General features: G+C 42.0%; 1 protein-coding gene across 1 annotated transcript in view; it reads right to left on the bottom strand.

Annotated features, from left to right (window-relative positions):
- Positions 1-4,327, bottom strand: part of gh1 (growth hormone 1) — a 9,141-nt gene extending 4,814 nt beyond the window's left edge. Inside the window, exon 1 of the mRNA XM_071538061.1 lies at positions 4,318-4,327. Coding sequence (XP_071394162.1) covers positions 4,318-4,327 — 10 coding nt within the window. The remainder of the gene's footprint in view (positions 1-4,317) is intronic.
- Between the last annotated feature and the right edge of the window lie 5,673 nt (positions 4,328-10,000).

The raw sequence follows: 10,000 nt of genomic DNA, 5'->3' as shown, positions 1-10,000 counted from the left end.
GTAAGCTATCTCTATCCTTTATGTTGGTTCATATTATTAATGATTTGTCTACTATGCCTTGGGGAGTTTATTGAGCTCCCTGCAGAATCTCTCGCATGCTGCTTGGATTCATTGGGAGCCTCAAGAGCAGAGCCTTTTCCGCCAAATACAACTGTGTAACCATTAGTGCTAAAATGGTCCAATCTCCTTTGGCGTAAGTGTGTCTGACTGAAATGATTTTGTGGGTTATAATGGAAGCTTGCACACCGGGGCAGAACTTTCGTGCCAATGAAATCTTTCGCTTTCTATGATGTCACATTTTAAAACATTGTCCCAGGCTAAAATAAGCATGTGGCTTTTGGATCGCTCAAAGGCTCGGGTAGAGGATGATGCCTTCACACAGCTGAGCCACACACTCTGAACCATGTTCAGCCACACAGTGGGCAGGTGGGCTAATACGGCTATAGGCACGGATTCAATTATCACATGAACCTTTATTGGTATACCGCCATGTGACGTTTCGGGCGCAGGCTTGCAATAAAGGTTCATACGAGCATTATCTAGTGTGCGGACTCTATTTTTCCATTTTTCACATGTAGGCTACTTCTGTCCAGCACCTAGTATTCATCGTGTTTGGATGTGTGTGCTTTTGTAACCTTTTTGCACTAATTAAATTATCGCCTGCCAAGCAGAGTATGGTACAACATGTAAACTGGTCTAATTTCTCCACAGCTGCAGTCAGAGCAGCAGCTGGTTTTACCTCATACATGCTGCAGGCCGTGGCTCAGGGTCGGTTGGCCCCGCTCCATGTAAAACCAGTATCAGTATTTTAGTGTATTTTTTCTATCAACACTAGAAAGGCCAGGGGCTGGCCTTGTGGTTTTAAATTTTAATTTCTGAAACACTGGAAGTACTATGGTCTTCTCCTCCCATGACTTTGGAAATATTTGGCCTTTAAAGGTGTTTTTTTCTAAAAAATTAGAATTGTAAATACACTTTTGGATTTTTTTCTCTGCAACATGCCCGCAACTTACAGCAATATAACGGCTGCAGGGCGTGAAAGTCTCTCCCTCTCCTTACTTTTCCATTTTACCATCAACCTAACCTTCCATGTTTGTAAAAATTGAGTTAGTTTCAAGTTAGTTTTCAAGTTATAAGTATCTGGGTTTCCACATTCAACAATTATCATTTAAGCCTCACAAATCTTGTTTCTAAACTCAAGCTGAAATTAGGCTTTTATTATAGGAATAAATCATGCTTCTCTTTTCAAGCTAAGGAATATCTGGTATCAGCAACCTTCCTACCGCTGCTAGATTATGGAGCTTTATATGAATGCTTCTGCACAAGGTCTAAGGCTTGACATGTCTATCACAGTGCTTTGAGATTCATCACCAGCTGTAAATTCCTTACGCACCATTGCACCTTGTATGCCAGAGCCGGATGGCCTTCTTTGTTCGTACGCAGGCAAACCCACTGGCTGACTTTTATCTCAAAGTCACTCCTTGGGCTGCTCCCTACTTACTTGTGTATATTTGTCTAGAAACATACGTGTTCATGGCCTACGCTCACAGAATTATCTGCACATGTCTGTTCCCCGAGTTCAGATGGAGTTGGGCAAAAAAACTTTAAAGTATTCTGCACCTTTCTCTTGGAATGCTCTTCAGACTGACCTAAAACTGTCTGAATTGATTTCCTTAAAGCAGTTTTAAAAGACTTGGAAGGAAACTCGATTAGTCAGTGTCTCTGCCATTAATCTACTTGACCTGCTTTGACCCGGCTTTAGACTGGTCTGACTCTTATTTAACAAATAGAACCTTTTCTGTGGCCATGGCTGAGTCTAGGTCCTCTCATGCAACGGCTTCCTGTGGTGTTCCCCAGGGTTTTATTCTCAGCCATGTTCTCTTCTCCATCTACATGCTTCCACTTGGACACATAATTAGAACACACACTATTAATTTCCACTTTTATGTAGACGATACCCAGCTATATCTCCCAATTAAACCTGGTGATATGGCTGAGTTAACTATTTTACAAAAGTGCCTGCTAGATATTCAGTGCTGGATGTCACTCAACTTCCTACAGCTCAACAGTGATCAATCCGAGGTCATCGGTTCATCATCAGTCAGCGCTGACATCCAAAACCATCTGAGTCATCTTCGACTCGGGTTTAACCTGAGATAATCAGGTCAAGACAGTGGTACAGTCTTCCTTCAGCTCAGAGGACTTTCTAAGATTAAGACATTTTTATGGTTTAAACACTTGGAGATTGTGACACATGCTTTTATTATTATCATTTACACGCCTGGACTACTGCAATGCCTTATACTCCTGTCTGAGCTCCCAAAACATATCCAGACTACAGCTAGTGCAAAATCCTGCAGCCGGACTCCAGACTCCTTACCAGTACCAAGAGAAGGCAGCACATTACCCCCATTTTAGCCTCTCTCCATTAATTACCAGTAAAATTCAGAATTGATTCTAAAATTTGATTAATCACTTTTAAAGCACTTGTGGGCCTGGGTCCTTCTTACATCTCTGATCTTTTAACCCCATATGAGCCAAGGTGCAGCCTCAAATCCTCAGGCTCCGGTCTTCTGGTTGTTCCACAGTCAAGGCTGAGAACAAAGAGATGGTTTCTCCTTCAGGTCCAGACTGTGGAACAACCTGCCTGGGGAGGTTAGGTCGGCCATTTCATTGTCTTCTTTTAAATCACTTTTAAAAACTCACTTTTACCGTCTGGCTTTTACTTGAACCTTTTACTGGCTTTTACTAATGTGTTTATAACCTCTGATGTCTTACCTTTTCATGTAATTTTGCTTTTTATTGTTATGTCTTTTTATGTACTTATTGTTCTCTCTGTTTAGTAAAGCACTTTGTAACTGTGTTTTGTTAAGTGCTATCTAAATAAAAAGTTTATTATTATTATTATTATTATTATTATTGGATTATGTTTGTGTGTGTGTTAACTGTTACTCCTATGCTCTTATGTTGTCCTTGTAAGTAACTGTGTTCAATGCTGCTTTTAATCTCAATGAGATATTACCTATTTAAATAAAGGTTAAATAAAATAATAATCCAAACTCCATGTAAAGTAATTTCACACATATGAATACTCACTCACGCTTTAGAACAACAGTGTGATGAAGTGTGTGCGTAAAAGCACGTTCCCAAAAGGATTTAATGGACAGAGCTCATATGTATAAATATTTGACATTTCGCAAATGTTATGAATACTGGTTATTTCCTATTATTTTATACTATATAACACTGTATGTGAGACGGATGCGTGTGCGTAAAAGTGCATTCCAAGAATTCCATGCAGTAAATTCACGATGACTGAAGAATCCTGTCATGTTTTTAAAACCTTATCGTTCGTTAATCTTTATCATTTACTTGCACAGTTCTTGCCGTTTTGCTACTCAACATACCTGTAATATTTCATATAGTAAAGTAATGGTTACGCCTCCGTTTCCCCGTGTCTATGGTGTTTTTTCACTATGTAGGCTACATTAGTTTCTTAAATTTGCTGTGGATGCAAACATCAGCTGTAATGCTGATGTTGCCTGTTGCCTGCTGTGAGAAACCTGCAGTCCAGAGAAAAGCTGAGAATGATCCGTCTCTTATGGTCACCTTGTTTCTTTTCTGTATTCCTGTTGGTTTCAATTATAAATATTCATCGTGGACTAATGAGTAGCTGCTACTTTTCTCTCAGATAAAAACCACGATTTGTTTTCTGTTTGGAAATTGGAACAATAGAATGCGAAAATTTCACACTGGACTCGGTGTGTAAGCTTCACATGCAGGAAAATTGCCACATGAATATTTTGCAAATCTGTGACACATTTTTGTGTTGCACAGGTGTGCAACAGCCTTTAATCCAGTGGTATGTAGGCTGGCCCTCACGTCAAAACAAAATGAACCTGCTGAATATCACTGGCTCAGTGGTCCACTTGTAATTGTCATTTGAAATTGGTTTTAACATCCACTGCAATAATGTGTTTGCCAGATAATCATGTTTGGATCCAAACTCTTTCTATCACAGTTTGGTTTGAGCTGTGAGTATGGGAGGCGGTTAACACACATTTAAGTTGTTCACCAACCGCTGTTAAACAAAACTGAAGAAGAAGAAGAAGAAGAAGAGCAGTGAGTGTGCTGTCGGGAGTGTTCAGCTTGTTGACTCCTCGCCTGACTGTTCTCGTCTGTTCACTGACACAGAATCAAACCAACCCCAACCTGTTCACTGACACAGAATCAAACCAACCCCAACCTGTTCACTGACACAGAATCAAACCAACCCCAACCTGTTCACTGACACAGAATCAAACCAAGACATCTTACCTCTGTCCATGGCTGGTCTGGGTTCAGGTTCGACTTCAGGTTCAGTAAGGCTCGGTGGTCTTGGTGCGGAGCTAGCTGCTCTGAGGTCAGCTTGTTCTGCTGCTTTGGGGTCTGAGGTTACAGTTTTATAGCAGAAAACTTGATGAATTTACTCAAAGTTTTCTGAAACAACTGAAACATGATACATCCAAACAGGCATGGAGAAGGCCTCTGTGTGTGTGTGTGTGTGTGTGTGTGTGTGTGTGTGTGTGTGTGTGTGTGTGTGTGTGTGTGTGGGGGTGTGTGTGTGTGTGTGTGTGTGTGTGTGTGTGGGTGTGGGTGTGTGTTTTTAGTGTCTTTCTATTTATCCAGTTACTATGGGACAAATATTTTTAACAATAATTATTATAGCCAGATATTATTCAGCAGAATGCCATTTGGTTATTTATTTTAATCCATCTTGTGAAGCCATATTGTCTACATACTGTCCTGTCCTGTCCTGGCCTACTGTAACATAACAATATATTATTATTGTGTTAAGAATTACATACAGTAGGCCTACTGTAGGCTTACTGTAACAAATAACCGCTATTATTATTATTATTATTATTATTGTTTGAATTGTTAGAAGAATGAAAACAGCTGTCAGTCATATTTCTTAGTGAGGAATCTATAATCAACATCATCAAAAGGTCTTGATGTTTTCACTCTGGGGAACAAAGCTAGCTTAAGTCCTTAACTCTTAATGATAAAGGTGTAAAATCTACACACAGAAACTGGAAAGAGAGCCTCAGTTTTGATGTTTTTGTTCTGAGAGACGTGATCCATCCTGCTGAATTGATTCATATCTGTCACTGATCTGGGGTCAGTCAGTCATAAATTCATCAGTCAGACACGGGCGGCGTTATGTCATGGAGGAAACTGAATAGATTCAACACTCCATGACACCGATACCAGAGAGACGGATGGAGGAGGTGAACAACTATAAATGTTAACAAGAACATGACATGCAACCAGAAGCAGCTTGTCAACACGCTAACACAAACAGCTCGTCAACACGCTAACACAAACAGCTCGTCAACACGCTAACACAAACAGCTCGTCAACACGCTAACACAAACAGCTCGTCAACACGCTAACACAAACAGCTCAACACGCTAACACAAACAGCTCGTCAACACGCTAACACAAACAGCTCGTCAACACGCTAACACAAACAACTCAACACGCTAACACAAACAGCTCGTCAACACGCTAACACAAACAGCTCGTCAACACGCTAACACAAACAGCTCGTCAACACGCTAACACAAACAACTCAACACGCTAACACAAACAGCTCGTCAACACGCTAACACAAACAGCTCGTCAACACGCTAACACTGTTGTCTCATTGTCATTCTATTTAGTCGTATTTTACCGCTGACTGGGTACTTCTCAACCTATATGCATGGTAGTGTATGTGTGTGCATGAGGGGAAGGGCCCAACAAAAACATTAAAATTTCATTCATAGGATCACTCTTCTATGGTAATATACTCTTTATCATATCTTAAACAACAATAATAATACAGTAAATAATTTATTCAGCATAGATGAGCCTTTAGTCTTGGGTCTAGACTGACAGGATCAATAGTCTTGAGTCTTGGGTCTAGACTGACAGGATCAATCGTCTTTAGTCTTGGGTCTAGACTGACAGGATCAATCGTCTTTAGTCTTGGGTCTAGACTGACAGGATCAATAGTCTTGAGTCTTGGGTCTAGACTGACAGGATCAATAGTCTTTAGTGTTGGGTCTAGACTGACAGGATCAATAGTCTTTAGTCTTGGGTCTAGACTGACAGGATCAATAGTCTTGAGTCTTGGGTCTAGACTGACAGGATCAATAGTCTTTAGTGTTGGGTCTAGACTGACAGGATCAATAGTCTTTAGTCTTGGGTCTAGACTGACAGGATCAATAGTCTTGAGTCTTGGGTCTAGACTGACAGGATCAATAGTCTTGAGTCTTGGGTCTAGACTGACAGGATCAATAGTCTTTAGTGTTGATCAGAAGAGAAACGCTGCATGGGCTTCAAACGTGTTCACTGGAGGTGCTCATTGTCCATATGTGGAGAAAATAGAAGAGAAAATCCAAGGCACTCTCCTGAAGTTAAAAAGCCTTTATTGACCTTGGATACTTCATGTTGAAATGCACCAAGCCCCACCAGGCCCCACCAGGCCCCACCAGGCCCCACCAGGCCCCACCAGGCCCCACCAGGCCCCACCAGGCCCCACCAGGCCAGGCTGCAGACACAGGAGTATACAGACTGACTGCTTCTCCCGTCAGCCTCCAGTTGCCTTGTCTGCCTGTCTAAACTTAAATTTAAATTTAACTTAGCTTAAAAAACAACAACAGAAAAACACAACAGAGAACAAGATGTGTAGGCCTATAGAACTTAACTCCTAAACCCCTCTAAAAAAATTGAGGAAAATCCAATATACAACCCCAAATAACTTATACAAATCTAAATGACATGATACAATACGCTAACCCAAATCACATTTGTAAATCTAAATCACGTAACCCATTAATGTACAACCAAAGTATTACAGGAAGGGACTATAGTCGCCATAGTGTAGCCAGCACCATAGCTCCTGCATCACATCGCTAGCTTGCCTCGGAAGCTAAGCAGGTTTGGCTGTGGTTAGTTCTTGGATGGGAGACCACCTGCTGCTGGAAGTGGTGTTGGAGGACCAGTAGTAGGAGATCTTCCCTCTGGTCTCATGAATAATATCCCCAATGCCCCAGGGCAGAGACAGGGACTCTGTCCTGTGAGTGAGCACCGTCCTTCGGATGAGACGTTAAACCGAGGTCCTGACTCTGTGGTCCATAAAGATCCCATCGGCACTCATCGCAAGAGTAGGGGTGTAACCCCGCTGCCATGGCAACATTCCCAAACAGGCCTTCCTTCCATCATGGCCACCTAATCATCCCTCGTTACCTAATTGGCTCTTTCAGTCCTCTACTCTCCACTGAGATAGCTGATGTGTGGTGAGCGTTCTGGCGCAAACTGGCTGCTGTGCATCACCCAGGTGGGTGCTGCACACCTGTGGTGGATGGGTTGAGTTCCCTGCCCCCCCCCCCATATGTGAAGCGCTTTGAGTACCTAGAAAGGTGCTATATAAATGTAATCAATTATTATTATTATTATTATAGTCTAACTCCTCATTAAGCCCCGGAAATGTTGTGGCTTTGAGTTGGAAAATCCAAAAAGTCTCTCTTTGGGATAACAGCCTGTTCCCCCTGTGAGGTCTGTTCTACCTCCAACACTGTGGCTTTTAGGGAGTCAATATTTTTATGATCCACCTCTATAATGTTTTGCTATGGGCTCGTTTTTCATTGGCCACCGCTCCATCAGTCTGTCCTTTAACCTCCTTTTTGTTCCGCCCACATAGAAGCACCCACATGGGCACTCCAACATGTAAATGACATGGTGCCATAATGAAGCAACTGCTGGGTTCTTTCCCCAAGTCTGTCTGTGATCTCTTTACATTTGTTTCTGTTGTGACAATGCTTACAATGGCCACAGGGATAGATAGGTTCCAGTGGCTTTTGGAAACCACGTCTGTTTTGGGGCCAGGTAGCTGTGCATAAGTTTATCCTGCAGAGTAGGGCCCTTCGGTAAGAAAAAGCAGGTGGTTCTTTGTATATTTCTTACAATATGGGGTCACTCAATAATTCCCCAGAATGTTCTTTATTTTTTTTTTAAGATTTATGGACATGCAGCAAAGGACCGCAGGCCGGATTCGAACCCGGGTCGCTGTGGAAAGGACTGAGCCTCATGGTACGCATTCTGCTCAGTGATTTGTTAAGAAGGTGTGGCTTGTATCCCCTTTCTGTGAAGCTTGTTTGCATCTCTCCCGCTTTTGTTTTGAAGTCCTCCTCCTCATCACATATCCTGCACAGTCTCTGAAACTGTCCAAATGGGATGTTGTTCTTGAGACTGGTAGGATGGAAGCTGTCTGCCCTAAGAATGCTGTTGCAGTCTGTAGTCTTTCTGAATATTGTAGTATGAAGTTTCCCTTTGTTACCTCCGCCAAGGAGGTTATGTTTTCGGTGCTGTTTGGTTTTTTTTTAAATCTCTTAGCAGGATTACGGAAAAACTACTGGCCCGATTTCCATGAGCGGATCCGGATCCGACTCATGAACAAGCAATAATAGCACGAACCTTGGCGGAGGTCTGCGCTGTCCGAGTGACCTTCTAGTTTGTTTTTGTGATCTTGAGATCTAGAAAATTGATGGTAGTTTGACTGTAATCCAAAGAGAGTTTCAAGTTTTCATTAATGGCATTCGCATATTTGTGGAACTGTAGTAGTTCCTGCTCAGTCACATCAAAAAAACAAATGATATCATCAATATATCTAGCATACCATGCTATTTTATCGAAGAATGGATTTTTTGGGTTTAGGATGAATTCCTCCTCCCATAATCCCAGGTAGAGGTTTGCATAGCTGGGAGCATAGGAAGCCCAGAACACTGTCTGTATATTGATCCTGAAACAGAAAAATTGTTATTTAAGGTCCATTCAGTCAGTTCCATTAGGAAGCCAGTGGGTGGGCCACATCCATCTGGTCTTAGTGCTTTAGGGCGGTTAGACCTTCCCTATATGTTCATAGAGGGACTCCACATCCATAGTGACCATGAAAGCTGATCCAATACTGTCCAACTCTGCCAGTTTCTTAAGTGTATGAGTCGTATCTTGTATAAATGATGGTAATATATTTATATAATATATATATTTCAAAACAGGTTCCAAGATGGTCTCATTGTTGCTGATAATTGACCTTCATGTTTGTGCACTTTTGGCAGCATGGCCAGTCTGGGGTAGGTGGGAAATAAAACATCATGTTCCTGTGTTGTAATGATGTTTTCCTCTTGAGCTCTCTCCAGAATATTGCCCAGTTCAGGAGTTGGTCGTACTGAGGATCATGAGCTGACGATATGCCTCGTGTTCACCGGCCCTCCCTTGTCAGCACTGTGATAACATGTGATATGACATGTTATTACATGTTATAACATGTGGAGCACCTGAACATTGCCCATGTGATGTCATGTGTTCATGAGGCGACTCACAGGCTACTGAAGGTAGGCTGCTCCTGATTGGATAAGACCATTGTGAAATGTTGAAATATTGGTAAGAGGTAAGAATCTGTCTCTGTCTCCGTCTCTTTATCTGTCTCTGTCTCTGTCTCCGTCTCTTTATTTGTCTCTGTCTCTGTCTCCGTCTCTTTATCTGTCTCTGTCTCTGTCTCTTTATTTGTCTCTGTCTCTGTCTCCGTCTCTTTATCTGTCTCTGTCTCTGTCTCCGTCTCTTTATCTGTCTCTGTCTCTGTCTCTTTATTTGTCTCTGTCTCTGTCTCCGTCTCTTTATCTGTCTCTGTCTCTGTATCTATCTCTGTCTCTGTCTCTGTATCTGTCTCCGTCTCTTTATCTGTCTCTGTCTCTGTCTCTGTATCTGTCTCTGTCTCTGTCTCCGTCTCTTTATCTGTCTCCGTCTCTTTATCTGTCTCCGTCTCTTTATCTGTCTCTGTCTCTGTATCTGTCTCTGTCTCTGTCTCTGTATCTATCTCTGTCTCTGTCTCTGTATCTGTCTCCGTCTCTTTATCTGTCTCTGTCTCTCTCTCTGTCTCTTTATCTGTCTCTGTCTCTCTCTCTGTCTCTGTCTC

Source organism: Centroberyx affinis, unplaced genomic scaffold (genome assembly GCF_046629955.1).
Source record: "Centroberyx affinis isolate AG114_WGS23_722 - 3 ecotype Tasmania unplaced genomic scaffold, CSIRO-AGI_Caff_v1 ptg003196l_1, whole genome shotgun sequence".
NCBI classification, from domain to species: domain Eukaryota; kingdom Metazoa; phylum Chordata; class Actinopteri; order Beryciformes; family Berycidae; genus Centroberyx; species Centroberyx affinis.
This window is presented reverse-complemented; position numbering and strand designations above follow the sequence as displayed.